The 17,190-nt window shown below is 46.5% G+C and overlaps 1 protein-coding gene across 1 annotated transcript; it reads right to left on the minus strand.

Annotated features, from left to right (window-relative positions):
- Positions 1 to 345: 345 nt before the first annotated feature.
- ARHGEF39 (Rho guanine nucleotide exchange factor 39) lies at positions 346 to 15,983 on the minus strand. The gene is made up of 9 exons (XM_032214306.1): positions 15,716 to 15,983; positions 12,414 to 12,508; positions 9,937 to 10,057; positions 8,789 to 8,907; positions 8,554 to 8,624; positions 8,233 to 8,361; positions 5,451 to 5,680; positions 4,693 to 4,781; positions 346 to 1,096 (listed from the first exon to the last, which is right to left on the minus strand). Exons 1-9 carry the CDS (start codon positions 15,851 to 15,853, stop codon positions 1,051 to 1,053), a joined length of 1,038 nt encoding a protein of 345 aa, XP_032070197.1. The 5' UTR covers positions 15,854 to 15,983; the 3' UTR covers positions 346 to 1,050.
- Positions 15,984 to 17,190: the final 1,207 nt, after the last annotated feature.

The raw sequence follows: 17,190 nt of genomic DNA on the forward strand, positions 1-17,190 counted from the left end.
TGAAAATAAGCGTTACGAGATTTGCTTATTGCATCTACTCGTTTTAGATGCAATTGGCGAACATTGTAGAAATTGTTTTGCTACAATAAATGATAATACAATTGTTAAAAAGCCACCATAAACGGCTCCTTCCTTGCTTAAAAAAAATGGAATCTTATTATCTGAAATTTGGGGATCTGGAAAATCTCCACACCCACATTCTACTGTTAGCAACAAAGATTCAAAAGTAATCTGTTATTAATATCTGTGGGGCACATCTCAGAATGTTATGTTATGCACTATCAGGATGTTATGGCGTTTTAGGAGTTTGTTTTCTCCTGTGTGGTTCAGCGTGGCTCTGCATGCCCTGGTATGAACTAGGCCATGGAGGACACACACCTACACAAAGAACTATATTACAACATTACAGCAATACCAGGCGTTGTCTCTCTCCATTTGGGGTTCTGGCTGCATAGCTACAGAATTTGAAAATGCTTAAAGCAGCAGTTTTTGCCCTGGTTGCACTGATGGAATTGGATTATGGGGTAATTGGCTCCCCAGCATGCAGTGTGAAGGACCAGTCCGTGCCCTGACATGTTTTTAAGACCCGCTGAGTTCCAGCCCAAAATCTTTCCTGACTTGGCAGGCAAAACAGAAGTCGCAAGGAAAAAACGCCACCATTCATAGCCATTAAAAGAAGGCTTTCGCATCCCACTGTGCAAGATCCACAGTTTATGAAAAGTAGCTTGTGTAGAATCTTAATCGCTTCTGTCCTCCTGTGTCACATGAGAGTTGCTGAGTAGGCCACCACATGGCAGGGCTCCCAGCCTCTAGGCTCAATAAGTGGGGCTGGTTCTGGAGCCAGCAGCCTCCGAGGAGAAGGGCCGTTCCTAGCATCCTGCTTCTCTGGGTGGAAAGAACAGGCACCCAAGCCAAGGACGGAGGAGCCGTGTTAGGATAATGCATGAGTTAAAGATGTCCAAAGGAGGGTAGCACTAATGTCTGCCGGTTGGCAGATTGCCAGACAATTGCCCAGGGCGCACGGGCTATTTCCTGCAATGTCCAGCTGGCTCACTCAGCCTTCTGAGCGGGTGGGCTTCCACAGACCTGAAGCTCTCTGTAAGAAGAGGGAAACAATTAGCAATTTAATGGGTTTATATGCCGCCCAATCCCGGGGGGGACTCAGGGCGGCTTACAAGTACGAATAAAATAAAAATAACATACAGGGGGAGAACATAGAACAATACAGTTTAAAAACACAACATACATCCGGTTTAATTGGGGGTTGACCTGATTCGAGTCAGCAACCCCAGGCCTGCCGGAACAGCCAGGTTTTGGTGGCTTTTTGGAAGGCTGCAAGGGTGGGGAGCACTGTTCCCTCTAAGGTGCGCGCCTGCGCGGCCGCGCACATGGCAAGAAACCCCCGCGCAGCAGTTTCTAACTGCCGCGCAGAGATTTCTTTCAAAGCAAACGTGGGGAAGTCCTTTGCAGGCGGCTAGAACTGGCCGCCCGCAAAGGACCTCCCCAAACTTGTTTCAGCGGCAGCTCTCAGCCTACGGCGGCAGCGTCACGCAGGCTGTGGAAGGAGGGGGAGGAGGAGGGAACCAAAGAGAGGCTTTTACCGGGTCTGCGCCCCACAGCCAGGACCATCCTTGCGCCTCAAGCCGCGTTTCTTCCTGCAAAGCCCTTCTGGCGTCAAGCGGAACTCTCGGGTTGCCCGAAGGGCTTTGCAGGAAGAAACGCGGCTTGAGGCGCAAGGACGGTCCTGGCTGTGGGGCGCAGACCCGGTAAAAGCCTCTCTTTGGTTCCCTCCTCCTCCTCCTCCTCCTTCCACAGCCTGTGTGACGCTGCCGCCGTAGGCTGAGAGCTGCCGCTGCCGCTGCTGCACAACTGAGGGAGGGAGAGCGAAAGCAGAGGCAGCCTCAAATGTAATTTAAATTCTTTAAAAGAATTTTTGGATTTCTCCTCACCAAACCTTTAAGACTGAAAGTTTTTCCTTACATGAACTTGAGCTAATATACTTAATATGAGAAAGGTGCAGCAATTAACACTGCTTTTTAAAAAGAACAATATTTCTCAATTGTTTATCTGTATGAAGTCTGCCTATCTTAAGTTCCTACTATACAAAAGGTATTACCTGCTAAGGCAACCTGTATACAATACATTAGTGGCCAATGTTACATTGCTCCTAATGACAAAATTAGAGCTGTGTTAAGCCTATGAAAAAAATCCCAAATGAATAAAATCATTATTAAGACCCAATGAAAAAATTACAAAAAATATGCATAAACTTTCATGTTCCCCAAATTTCCAATCCAAAACTTAACCCAGATTCTTCAGACATGGATTTGTAATTCAGAGTCAGACTCGATTATTAGAATGAATGCATTAATCAGGGGTGAATAATGTTGGTGAAATCTCATCTAACCTTCCATAATAATAACATACATACACAAATAGCTGACAGCCACATCTCTGAAACACTATTAAATCTGAACTAAATGTTTATCTAGAACTCAAATAAATAGCTGCTTTTTGGTTTTATTTTTTTTAATATTTATCAGTCTCTCTTTTATTCCATACTTCTGGTTGAAAGACTATTCTATGTCATGCTAAACAAATGCATATTCTAGTGGCGGTGGGGGCTCGTTGGCATCTTCAGCAGCAACCCTGCCTCCTGTGAAAAAAACCGAAGATGGAGCAGATCCACGCAGATGACGTTGCTGCAATATGACTGGAGGAGGAATTCTGGGAGTTGAAGTCAGCAAGGCTTAAAGCTGTCAGGTTTGAAGACCCCTGGGGTTTTTTTCCTAAAGGGTTAGGGGTGCAAGGGTCTTGTAACTTGACAGCTTTAAGACTTGCGTGCTTCAATGCCAGAGTTTCTGAGCCAACATTTTGGTTGCTAAGCAGGACCGTTGTTAAGTGATACTGATATTATATAACACTTTTAATTAAGCGGGTACCTTGAATAAACATAACTTTGAGTTTCAAATAACACTGATTTCGTTGTTGTCTTAGGTGACATCTGTGAAAAAAATTCAGGTGCTCAGGCATGAAAATGTGCCGCTCAAACACTATACTTTTCCGCTCACACTGAAAAAAAATTAGAGGGAACATTGGTGGGGAGGGTCCGGATCTCTGCTGGCAACTCCTTCCACAGAGCCGGAGCAGCAACAGAAAAGGCTCTCCCCCGAGTGGTCACCAGCCGGCATTGTCCGGCAGACGGCACCCGGAGGAGGCCTAACCTGTGTGTTCTTATCGGACGTTGGGAGGTGTGTAGCAGGAGACGGTCTCTCAGATATCCAGGTCCAGTGCCGTGTAGGGCTAACCACGGTTATAATTGAGAGAATTTCCATCACTTAAGCGATGAAGTGCACTTATTTTGCTTCACTGTGACAATCCAGGCAGTTGTAAGTATTAAATTAGTGCCCTGGTTATTAGTGAGGCAACTTCCCGCCAGCTTCCACAATCAGGTCAGTGGGGAAGCCAGTAGGAAAAGCTGCAAGCCCCAAGCCATACCAAGTGGAGGAAGGAGCAAGAGATGTGGGCGGGCAGGGTGCGTAAGACCTCAGCTTCTGAAGCTGGAAAACACTGCATGGATTTTGGCGTGGACCTTTGTCAGCCAGAGACCGGACGGAGTCCCTCCTGACAGTCGGACTGCGACTTGTAAGCTTCCCTTGCCAGCCTCTCCACTGATTTTCTGCAAAGCCAGAAGGAAACCCGGCAAATGCCGATCACATCACAGTCGCAGGGGGCTTGGCAACTGGCTATAAATGTAAACAGGATGCCAAACGCCTAATCAGGTGACCCTGAAGCTCTTCATCAGCCGGGACCTCAGTACGACCATTCAGCCCCATTGCAACTCCGAACAGTCAGAATGAACGGCTTCAGGTTGAGGGCTACCCGTAATGCCTTCCGTTGAACCAAAGGACTGTCTCTGGGTCGGCTCAGACGGAGATCATTTGGGGCAGAAACTGAGGCGGTGGCTGAAATGGGGGAGCTGACCAGGGGGAGTCCCAGAGTCCCCTACAGCTATGCTGTGGTACTTACAATGCGGCCACTGCCTCAGCCTAATGAACACTTGCTGAGTTGTGATCAATGATTCCTTAAATGTTATCGAGGGTTCTTTAGATTTAGATTTATTTTATTTGTATGCCGCCCTTCTCTGGGAGGGACTCAGGGCGGCGAACAACTCAAAAGGGGGAAAGGGAATACAGAACACAATACAAGTAATTAAAATAACCAAGAATCACACAGCCACACAGGTCGAGAGGGGAAGGGAACTCATCAACCCCAGGCCTGCCGGCACAGCCAGGTTTTAACGGCTTTCCGGAAGGCCTGGAGAGAGGTGAGGGTCCGAATCTCTGCGGGGAGTTCATTCCAAAGGGCCGGAGCTGCCACAGAGAAGGCCCTGCCCCAGGTGGTAGCCAGATGGCATTGCCTGGTGGACGGAATCCGGAGGAGGCCGACCCTGTGTGATCTAACGGGTCTTTGGGAGGTAACTGGCAGCAGGCGGTCTCTCAAGTACCCAGGTCCAATACCATGAAGGGCTTTATAAGTGATGACTAGCACCTTGAAGCGTATCTGGAGACCAATCGGTAACCAGTGCAGCTCGCGGAGGATAGGTGTAATGTGGGTGTACCGAGGTGCACCCACAATCGCTCGCGCGGCTCCATTCTGGACAAGAGAAGCAGCAGGAGGGATGCAACCTACCTGATAGCCACCACCAGATTCTGGTGCCATTTGGCAAAGTCCTCCTGATCACAAGACATCAGCAGTAACTTTTTTTGTGGGAAAGAGAGCTGAAAAGAGAAAGAAGGACAGGAAACTGCTGTGTGGCCAAAAGAAAGAGCCCCCAGTTTCCCCACCCCAAAGTCCCTGGCTAGGGAGTCATCAATGCCTGCCATCCCTTCTTGGCACTAGCCCCATTTGTGCCTCCCACATCACCCTCCATCATATGTTGTCATATAACTCCTTGTGTAGGTGTGGAGGTCACCCATGGCCCAGTGCATAACAGGGCATGCAGAGCCACGCTGAACCACACAGGAAAAAACAAACTCCTAAAACTCCATAACATCCTGATAGTTCATAACATAACATCCTGATAGTTCGCTCTAGATGTGCCTTACCCAACGACACCCAGGATTTGACCATATATAGACAGAACTTCCCTGAGCAGTAGATTAGCAATTGTAGTTTGACAGGCTGTCTTAAATCACATGCTGATTGCTCCTCCTGCCTTTGTCCTATCTCAATAAAAGGGGCTACCAGACCCCCAATCTGGGTCGCCTCATCCCGAGAAGAGCTCGTGTCCGTGTCTTTTTTCAACATTGGCCTCATGAGGCGAACCACGGGAACATCACATTTGGTAGCAGAGGATGGTTACTTCACAATCATAGATCAACCATGGGCTTCAGGGGAGAGGAGGCAGCCCACTGGCAGAACCTGGGAGTTGGGGGGGAAGCACTTACACTGAGCAGCCCTCCTTGGCTCTGGGTGTGACCAAAGACCTTCTCCACAACGCAGTGACTGAGAGGGTAAATGGCCTGGCAAGCGAACTTGTGTGAATTCCAAGGATGGAGCGGGTGGCAAGGCTTGGCTAACAACAGGATATCAGTGAAAAGGAAGCATCTCCTGCGCTGCATCTCAGTCCCCTTGGAGGGGACTTCCATCAGCCAACCTTCCTGGAGATACCGGCGCCCTGCATGGAAAAAAGGACAGAAACCCAGGAACTTATTAAGAAAGCTCTGAAACCATCTGTGGTCCATCGCTGGCTGCAGGAGTCGTTTCTCCGCGAGCTGCAGAGGGATTAACAACACTGGGGCTGAGGCAAGCCACTAGCACATAATTTCAAACATTTCAAAAAAACACAGCTGTTGTAATATAGTTCCTTGTGTAGGTGTGTGTCCCCCGTGGCCTAGTTCATACTAGGGCATGCAGAGCCACGCTGAATCACCCAGGAGAAAACAAACTCCTAAAACCCCATAACATCCTGATAGTGCATAACATAACATTCTGAGATGTGCCTTACCAATGACGCCCAGGATTTGACCATATATAGACTGAGCAGTAGATTAGAAATTGTACTTTTACAGGCTGTTTTTAATCACATGCTATTGCTCCTCCTGCCTTTGTCCTATCTCAATAAAAGGGGCTCTCAGACCCCCAATCTGGGTCGTCGCTCCATCCCGAGAAAGGTTGTGTCCTGTCTTTTCTCCACATTGGCCTCATGGACGAACCACAGGAACGTTACACACAGCGAAATAGCATTTGGATTCCTAACATGTCAAGAGATTTACTTTAGACTCCATTTTTCCTTCATGAATCTGAAGGTATGTGGAAAATGAGTTTACAATAGGTTTGTTTGTGTGTGTGTGTGTGTGTGTGTGTGTGTGTGTGTGTGTGCATGTATTGCTCTGTCCCTGCCCCACATACAAATGCAAGTAAACAAGGGCCTCTTTGGTGTGAAGGCAACAGTGTTCCGTGTGCTCTGGAAAAGAGGGAAGGGTTGCAGAAAGAACCCTTGAGAGCTCCATGTATCAAGACTTTCTAGGTTTCTGAAAGTCCAAGCCAGCACCTGATTACTGCTACAATTATCCACTATTCTGAAGTAGCACTTTATACTCATTGGATTTTCCCAGCCTCCATCTGTGTTTGGCAACTGGCACGTCAACTAAGAGAAGGTAGCAGTTTCCCAAACCCCTGAACGGGACTAGGAAGCCCCCCCACCCTCTGATGGTAACTCTAAATCCTCACCAGGGTCATCCAGGTGGGTCTGGCTCTGCTTCCAAGGATGCCTGTTGCCCAGAGGGCTCTGGGCGATGATGATGATCTTGGCTCAACTGTGCTTCTCCCACCTGCTTCACAACGGCCACAGAGTGAGGCCATTCTTTATTTTTGCCCCTCTTTACATCATGATTTCATTGGATAAAGGTTCGTGAAACAACGTGCCTTGTTCATTGGTGCCCCCGCCACTTGAAAGGCCTCTGATGGCTCAAAGGTTTGTGCAGTTGATTGGACTGGCTGGGCTGATACCTGGCTGTTCCGGCAGGCCTGGGGCTGCTGATCTTGACTGACCTCCAGCCCCACCAAGATCAAGTGCATGTTGTGTCCTTTTTTAATTCGTTCTGTCTCGTATTTTAATTCTTTTAATATTTTCTTTTTTAAACTGTTTTTATGTAAGCCGCATGGAGTTCCTCCGGGATTGGGCGGCATACAAATCTATTAAAATTGAATTGAAATTGACTGATAGGTTTCCCCATCTGGTATTCCTGTTCCCCCGACAGAACTAAGCTTGAAGTCAGATTTGTCAGTTTAAAAAAAAAAGGATTAGAATGTTTCTTCTTTATCAGTTGGTGAAGTTACTGATTTCATTGGGTTTGTCTTTATTTTATGTATGTGCCTTCAAATCAGTGCTGACTTCTGGCAACTTGCCTGGAAGAGTCCCTGCAGCTTTCTTAGCAAAAATTCAGAAATGGCTTGCCCATTTCTCCTTCCTAGTATTGAGAAAGAAGAAGCAACCCAAGGATATCCAACTGGCTTTGTGTCTAAGGCAGCGTGACCCGACAAAAGGGCGAACAACAAAACCGCGCCCGACTAAACCGTGTCGCTAAAACCGCGACGTCATCAATGCACTGACAGAAGGGCGATTTACAACAGCGTATTGGCAGAAGGGCGATTTAAGTTAAGATAAGGGTTAGCTTTAGGGTTAGGTTTAGGGTTAGGTTTAAGGTTACATTTAGCGTTAACGTTAGGGTTAGTGTTACGTTTAGGGTTAGGTTTAGGGTTAGGTTTAGTTTTACAGTGTAACGTAATCTACTACTCAGTCTATAGATGGTCAAATCCTGGGTGTCATTGGTAGGGCACATCTCAGGATGTTATGTTATGCACTATCAGAATGTTATGGCGTTTTAGGAGTTTGTTTTCTCCTGTGTGGTTCAGCGTGGCTCTGCAACTATATTACAACATCACAGCGCGCTTCTGTCGCTGCGCTGTTGTCGCCGCGATTCAGCGCTCATTCGTCGGAGTGCTTTAGAACACGCGGTTTTGTCAACGCGGTTTAGTCGGGCGCGGTTTTGTCGTTCACCCTTTTGTCGGTAAACCCCAAGGCAGGACTAGAATTCAGGGTCCCTGGTTTCCAGCCTGATCCTTGCATTGTAGCATTAATTATTCGACGCCTGGCCTGTGTTTAGTTCTAACCTCATCGTGACTGTCTAGCTTAGGAGGACTTGGCAAATGAGACAGAGGCCTCACCTGGAGCCAGCACTTGAGTCTTCCGTCCCTTCAGCTGTTTCTGAATCTGTCTCATCCGCAGCAGGTTCTCACGGGCGTGAGCAATTTCCTGGACTCTGCGCAGGACCTCCGAGACGGACCTTAGGGACCCTGCAAGCGACAGCATATCACCCAAGAGCAACATCACCTGTTCTCCTGCCTGGGTAGCTGGGAAGGGGAGAAAAGCCACCCCTACAAAATGATGCCAGGCAAAACTCAGGGGTCTCTGCTGCTGGGATGAAGAGCTGAACAGCTGGAAGCAAAAATCCAGGGGCACGTCGCAGGGCTTAGTTGGAATCCTACCTTGGAGTTGGTCGAATCCAGAGCTCTCCGGGGGAGTGTGCTCCACCAAATCTTGCAGGAGGCATCTATACCTAACAATCAGATATTAGAGGTGGAGGAGATCTAAACACCTGCCTCTCAAGATATCTTTCAGCCATGGCCCCCAGCAGCCTCTCTCGGGAGCCCAGGGAGGAGGGGCAGGTGAGGGTTGGCTTCCCAGCCAGAGAAGGGGGGACTCGGCTCTTCTGCCACTTACTGATGGAGCCTTTGGAGGGGCAGCGGCAGCAGCTCTTCCAGACGGCAACCTTTAAGCTCTGGACGGGATTCTTGAAGCTTCTTGAAGCGGGAAAAAGCTTTGTTCTTCTTCACCAGCTTCTGCAGATGCAGCGCAGGGGAGAAGCAGGTCAGGGTGGCTGGCCAGCAAGTTCTTTGCGTTTATTTATTTATTTTCCTTTTTCTTTGTATATTTTATTTTCATTTTCATACACTCACATGTATACCCCATACAGTATTAAACAGTAATTGCATCAATTCCTCTTGTCGACAATGCCCCAGAAAATAAAAGCCCAATATACCTCTTCCATCCTCCATACACCTCTTTCTTCCACCACCCTGCAGCTTTCTATCTTCCCTCCATCATCCCCCTCTACCCTACTTCCCCTCGCCCTCTACCACTCCTCTCTCCGGATCCGCTCCCCCCCTTCCTTTTCACCTTCCCCCCCCCCCCACCCTCTCTCCCATCCCTCTCTACCCATCTTTCTTCTTTCCTACTCCTCCTCCCCTTGGTGTATTTCCACTATATGTTAATGTACTTGGCTTATCCTATTTTTAAAGAGAAAAATTAGAGAAAAACAGTATACATGTGAAGTCACATTGCATTGAGATCCAACACATCGTGCCTAGCCTAATGTATATCCCTCCCTCCCTCCACCCCGACCCCCCTCCTCCTTCCCCCCCCCAGACTACCCAGAACCCGTACACGGTATAGATTTTTAACAAACACAGTCTAAGATCTATTGAGAAAAGAGAAATAAAGAAATTAATAACATCTCTACATTGACTTCTTAGCTTCTTCTTGCTAAGCTAACTTTAAACAATTTAAATCATTCCTGATCTTAAGCATAGGCTAACTGGAATTTCTTGGTCCCGTATTTATTTTGTATATAGTCAATCCATTTTTTCCAGTCTCGTGGCCAGCAAGTTCTGAGAACAGACCCCCCCCCGCCTCATCTCCAGACCAAGATCTTGGCCAAACCAATGACCCAAGGAGGCCCTTGGCTGCCAAGAACAGACAGCTGGAAGAATGAACCGGGGGGGGGGGGCAGGGAGAGGGGGCAATGCCGGGTATAAAACCCCACTTCCTCTGACCTGTGAAGTCATTTGCAGTGAGCAAGGGGGACATACCTTCAGGGTGTTCTGGGCCGCTTCCAGATTCTCTGCGTAATGGACATAGAACACCAGCTGGTGGCAGAAGCTCTCCAGTCCTAATGCAAAATGGCCACTGGACAGGTGGAAAAGCAGCGTCCTGCAAGCAAAGAGAGGAGCCTTGAGGGAAATGGCCAGGGGCCTTTCTGCACTCGCCTTCTTCCTGGGCTTTCAGCCCTCTCTAAGCGGTTTACAGAGTCAGCATATTGCCCCCAACAACAATCCGGGTCCTCATTTCACCCACCTCGGAAGGATGGAAGGCTGAGTCAACCCTGAGCCGGTGAGATTTGAACAGCCGAACTGCAGAACTGCAGTCAGCTGAAGTAGCCTGCAGTGCTGCATTTAACCACTGAGCCACCTCGGCTCTAAACGAATGCACAGGTATAGAAGATACCTGGATGGACAGTATGGTAGGAACTCTGAGGAGGGCCTAATTGTCCTGGAGGATCATTGCTGAGGTAGGAGTCAGCAATGTGCTGCAGCTGCCAAAATAAGCCAGTGCAGTTCTAGCTGCATCGTTCGAGAGGCCAAGGGAAGTGACAGGACTAGTCTCGTGAGGCCACATTTTGAATCCTGCATCCAGCTCTGATCAGCGTGATGCGAAAAGCACGCTGAGGCCCTTGAAAGAATGCAGAGAAGAGCAACAAAGAGGATCAGGGATCTGGAGGCAAAAATCATAGGACGGACGTCTAAGGGTGCTAGGTGTGTTTAGCCCATTGAAGGGGAAACATGACAGCAGTCTTCCCATACTTCAAGGGCTGCCATGGGGAAGGCGACGCCCATTTGTTCTCCACTAAGCCTGAGGACTAGAAGCAATGGGTGGAAGCTCATCAGAGGGAGATTCAACCCAAAAAACAGGGGTGAATTTGCTGGCAGAGTGATCAATCAATGGAACAGCTTGCCTCCTGCGGCTGTGGAAGCTCCATTGCTGGAGGACTTCAAGACAAGATTGGGCAACCGCTTGTCCAGGATGGTTAAGGACTCCTGCCTTGGGCAGGGGGTTGGACTAGAAGACCTCCAAGGTCCCTTCCAAATTATGATTCCACGGTTCTATGAAATGGGGCTAACTCCAATCACTGCACCTTGTGGTAAGGAATCATTTAATATTGTATGCCTTTCCCTTTTTGCGAAAAACACAAGTTCCGTAACTTAATTTTTTTTATTATATAAATTTTGTTACATTTATAAAAGAAGATAAATACTAACAAACATTAATATAAAGAATAAAAGAGAGGTGCAAAAAGAAGAGATAAAAATAGGAAAAAGAAGATTTTGATTCACTTTTTGGCAAACACGATATGGTTACCTATACCAATCCTTCTTCCCTTGTAGGGACTGCTACATCTTTTGAGCCGAGGTGGCGCAGTGGTTAAATGCAGCACTGCAGGCTACTTCAGCTGACTGCAGTTCTGCAGTTCGGCTGTTCAAATCTCACCGGCTCAAGGTTGACTCAGCCTTCCATCCTTCCGAGGTGGGTAAAATGAGGACCCGGATTGTTGTTGGGGACAATATGCTGACTCTGTAAACCGCTTAGAGAGGGATGAAAGCCCTATGAAGCGGTATATAAGTCTAACTATTGCTATTGCTATTGCTATATCATAATCTTGCTGCAGTTGTCAAATATAAAAACAAAGTGGCAGGACTTTTTTTTGCAGTTATCTATCTATTTTTCCCAAAAGAAAAGTCTCTGGTTTAAATTATACATTAATCTTTAAAATATACTGAATTACTTTATCTATTTGTATCCAAAATGCTGAAATGTGTATTATTCAAACATTCCCAACATAAACTTGAAGTGCCTTTATACATTTATACAAGAACCGAGGTGGCGCAGTGGTTAGGGTGCAGTACTGCAGGCCACTTCAGCTGACTGTTATCCGCAGTTCAGCGGTTCTAATCTCACCGGCTCAAGGTTGACTCAGCCTTCCATCCTTCCGAGGTGGGTGAAATGAGGACCCAGACTGTGGGGGCAATATGCTGACTCTGTAAACCGCTTAGAGAGGGCTGAAAGTCCTATGAAGCGGTATATAAGTCTAACTGCTATTGCTATTGCTGTTCTAGACAATTTCTCTGGTGACTTACACTAATAGTACGTCATTTATAAAAATTCTCCTAACATTAGAACATAATGTAAATTTCAACATTTTCAGCCACATCCTTTCCCCATTGTTCCATTCTATACGGTAAATCAAAATTTGTAGCTCATTTTATCCTACTTTCTTGCATGCAACTTTAATTTTTCACGCCAAATCCTATACACAGCAACATCTAGCTAATCCTATGATGGAGCCTTCTTGGCACAGGAGTTGGTTAAACAATAAAGCATTGGCTGTGAACGCTACTTTCCATCACCCATAGAGGGATGGGTGAATTCCAAGGAAGAAGGCCAACGAGACTACATTGTCCTCTCCCTCCCCCCCCTTCCCCCCCCCACAATGCCACAAGGCTGACCTTACCGGCTGGCGGAGCAGATGGACTGCCATGGTCCAAAGAGAATGTTGTGGATGTCTGGCTTCAAGATCCCCTTGGCCTTCAGGGTGACCACAAAGTACTGAAAAGGGACATAGCACCATTATTGCCCAGATGAACATTCCTATTTTCACTCTTCCTGCAACATGGGAGAAAATCTGGCTCATTGGGCATCTTAAGTTTGGTTATTTACTGCTTTTTAATCAGATTAGTTTACTCAGTGCATCTACCTTATTGTTGATGCAAGAAACTACCATATACGCCTCTTAAATGTCAGAGAGCCTGTCCTAAATAAAATTAATTGAACCAAGTCTGAGCTAAAACTGGGCTTTGCTTATGCTGCTACCTACTAGCCAAAATTGAGTTTGAGTTTGAGTTTCATTTTATTTATATGCCGCCCTATTCCCTACGGGACTCCGGGCGGCGCACAAACCCGAAGGAGGGGAAGGGAAAAGCACAAAAACTACAAAAGTACAGGGCATTTAAAAAAAACCAACAGCCACACGATTCAAGAGGGGAAGGGAACTCATCGACCCCAGGCCTGCCGACACAGCCAGGTTTTAATGGCTTTTCGGAAGGCCTGGAGAGAGGTGAGGGTCCGAATCTCTGCGGGCAGCTCGTTCTAAAGGGCCGGAGCTGCCACAGAGAAGGCCCTCCCCCGGGTAGTGGCCAGATGACATTGGCCAGTAGACGGAACCCGGAGGAGGCCTTGTAAAATAAGAAAGCAATCTCAATTATATTGTCAATTGTAGGGGAGAAAAATTGTTATAAATACTTATTATTAACAGTTATGAGATTATATAATTGTGAATGTATATATGAGAAATAATTTTTTTTAAAAAAAACAACAGCCAGGTAATCAGTGTACACAGAAACATAAAAACAACATGTGCATGCAAACAAGATAAATGTGGCTAAATGACGGGTAACCCCAAAAAGGAGGAGAACATGGAGAATCTGATGGGTGGCTGAAGTGGAAATGATCCAGCAAAACAATGAAGGGGGCGGGCATCGGAACCTCCCCTGTCCAGTCCCCACACTCCCACCCCAGGTTTCCTAACCAAGGCAAATCCAGTGAATATTGTTCAAGTCACCAACATTGGGGTCGCCTTCCAGATTGCTGTTCCCACCTCCACATGCCTGTCCCCTTTGAAAGGAAGGTGCGAGGGGGGTGAGGTGGCCTGCTCTTTCTACAGGGAATATTTCCCTTGTGAGTGAATGTGTGTGTAGGGCTGGGAGGGAGGGAGAGGGAGATAGATAGATAGATAGATAGATAGATAGATAGATAGATAGATAGATAGATAGATAGATAGATAGATAAGATAGATAGATAGATTAGATAGATAGATGATAGATGGATGGATAGATAGATAGATAGATAGATAGATAGATAGATGATAGATAGATAGATAGATAGATGATAGATAGATAGATTAGATAGATAGATAGATAAGATAGATAGATAGATAGATAGATAGATGATAGATGGATAGATAGATAGATGATAGATAGATTAGATAGATAGATAGATAAGATAGATAGATAGATAGATGATAGATGGATAGATAGATAGATGATAGATAGATAGATTAGATAGATAGATAGATAGATAAGATAGATAGATAGATAGATGATAGATAGATAGATAGATAGATAGATGATAGATAGATAGATAGATAGATGATAGATAGATAGATTAGATAGATAGATAGATAAGATAGATAGATAGATAGATGATAGATGGATAGATAGATAGATAGATAGATGGATGGATGGATAGATGATAGATAGATAGATAGATGGATAGATAGATGATAGATAGATAGATAGATAGATGATAGATGGATAGATGGATAGATAGATAATAGATAGATAGATAGATGATAGATAGACAGATAGATAGAGATAGAGATAGATAGATAGATAGATAGATAGATAGATAGATAGATGAGAGAGAGAGAGAGAGAGAGAGAGAGAGAGAGAGAGAGAGAGAGAGAGAGAGAGAGAGAGAGAGTGAGTCACAGTTTCTTCTTGTTGCTTGTTTTGTTTTAAACATTTCAGTAAAGTGCTGTTTTCAGCTGCCTTCCCTAAGGGGAAGCAGGCATACATTAAGGCAGTGTTTCTCAACCTTGGCAACTTGAAGATGTCCGGACTTCAACTCCCAGAATTCCCCAGCCAGCTGGCTGGGGAATTCTGGGAGTTGAAGTCCCGACATCTTCCAAGTTGCCAACGTTGAGAAACACTGCCTTAGGGGGAAAGAAATTTATGTATCGGTGTAGCTTGTTAGTCTATTTCCAGAGAGTTTGAATAGCTTCCAGTATGAACAAAGATGGAAAATAAGTATCAATTCACGCAATTCTGTTCAACCACTCGCCCCTTTGGGACAGTCTAAATCTTCCTCCTCCCCTAGTTTGTTCTTGGTCTGTTTAAGAGGTATCTATCTATCTATCTATCTATCTATCTATCTATCTATCTATCTATCTATCTATCTATCTATCTATCTATCTATCTATCATCTATCTATCATCTACCTACCTACCTACCTACCTAATATATCCTATCTATCTATCTATCTATCTATCTATCTATCTATCTATCATCTATCTCTATCTATCTATCTATCTATCTATCTATCTATCTATCTATCTATCTCTATCTATCTATCATCTATCTATCTATCTATCATCTATCTCTATCTATCTATCTATCTATCTCTATCTATCAATCATCTATCTATCTATCTATCATCTATCTCTATCTATCTATCTATCATCTATCTATCTATCTATCTATCTATCATCTATCTATCTATCTATCATCTATCTATCTATCTATCTATCTATCTATCTATCATCTATCTATCATCTATCTATCATCTATCTATCTACCTACCTACCTAATATATCCTATCTATCTATCTATCTATCTATCTATCTATCTATCTATCTATCTATCTAATCATATCTATCTATCTATCTATCTATCTATCTATCTATCTATCTATCTATCTATCTATCTATCTATCTATCTATCTATCTATCTAATCTATCTATCTATTATAATAAAATAATAAGAGCTGCCGGGGAAGGCTCCACAACCCGCTGCTCCAAAGGAGACAGGCACCTTAAACACGGCCCGCTCCCTCGGCCTCCCTCTCCGCTCGCCACCCGCTTCCCCGCCTCTCGCTTGCCCCACGAAGTTTAGCCCGACCGCCTCCACCCCCGCGGGCACCCAGGGACCCGCCAGAGACGCGGGAGCGGCGCCTCCTCCTCTTCCTCCTCCTCCTCACCGTCGCCACCCCTTCCAGCTGCTCCAAGTATCGCTCTTCGGTCCGGAGCAGCTGCTCCGCTCGGGCGCGGCGTTGGCGCTCCCAGCTGGCCCTCCGCTCCGGCGATGAGCCCGGAGGGCCCGTAGCGGCGTCGCTCATCCCCGGGAAGATAAGTTCCGTCGCGGGCGCAACTTTCGGACCGGCTGGGAGTCCAGAGAAAGGCGGGAGAGCCGGACCTTGGGCCGCCGCCCTTCTCGGCCAAGCTAGCTGGATCTGCCCGAGCGCCGCCGCCGAGCCTCCCGCCCGCGTTCAAACGGCCAGCCAGCGCCGCCCCTTCCCGAGTCACGAGGGAGGGAGGGGAGGGGAGGACAGGGGAGAGGCCGGGGAGGGGCTGACGGGGTCTTTCCTTTGAGCATTTGCACTTTTATTAAGGCTCAGAAACCTCCTCTCTTATTTGTTTTACTTTGAATTGGCCGTTTTGCCTTGAGAGCCATTCCCAGTGGTTCCCAAACTTGGCAACTTTTAAGACTTGTGGACTTCAACTCCCAGAATTCTCCAGCCAGCAGAGCTGGCTGGAGAATTCTGGGAGTTGAAGTCCACAAGTCTTAAAGTTGCCAAGTTTGGAAACCACTGAGCTGTCTGGAGAATTCTGGGAGTTGAAGTCCACAAGTCTTAAAGTTGCCAAGTTTGGGAACCACTGAGCTGGCTGGAGAATTCTGGGAGTTGAAGTCCACAAGTCTTCCAAGTTGCCAAGTTTGGGAACCACTGAGCTGGCTGGAGAATTCTGGGAGTTGAAGTCCACAAGTCTTCCAAGTTGCCAAGTTTGGGAACCACTGAGCTGGCTGGAGAATTCTGGGAGTTGAAGTCCACAAGTCTTAAAGTTGCCAAGTTTGGGAACCACTGAGCTGTCTGGAGAATTCTGGGAGTTGAAGTCCACAAGTCTTAAAGTTGCCAAGTTTGGGAACCACTGAGCTGGCTGGAGAATTCTGGGAGTTGAAGTCCACAAGTCTTAAAGTTGCCAAGTTTGGGAACCACTGAGCTGGCTGGAGAATTCTGGGAGTTGAAGTCCACAAGTCTTCCAAGTTGCCAAGTTTGGGAACCACTGAGCTGGCTGGAGAATTCTGGGAGTTGAAGTCCACAAGTCTTCCAAGTTGCCAAGTTTGGGAACCACTGAGCTGGCTGGAGAATTCTGGGAGTTGAAGTCCACAAGTCTTAAAGTTGCCAAGTTTGGGAACCACTGAGCTGGCTGGAGAATTCTGGGAGTTGAAGTCCACAAGTCTTAAAGTTGCCAAGTTTGGGAACCACTGAGCTGGCTGGAGAATTCTGGGAGTTGAAGTCCACAAGTCTTAAAAGTGGCCAAGTTTGGGAACCACTGCGTGACCACACAAAGGAAGCCTGGCACAACATGGGAGAACAAAGGCACCACAAGTAGATTCAGCAGCCCCTCTGCATTTCAAAGGCAAGGGCTGCTCTTTGGAAGACAGCAGTCCACCTTT

The sequence above is a fragment of the Thamnophis elegans genome, chromosome 3 (genome assembly GCF_009769535.1).
Source record: "Thamnophis elegans isolate rThaEle1 chromosome 3, rThaEle1.pri, whole genome shotgun sequence".
Lineage (NCBI taxonomy): Eukaryota > Metazoa > Chordata > Lepidosauria > Squamata > Colubridae > Thamnophis > Thamnophis elegans.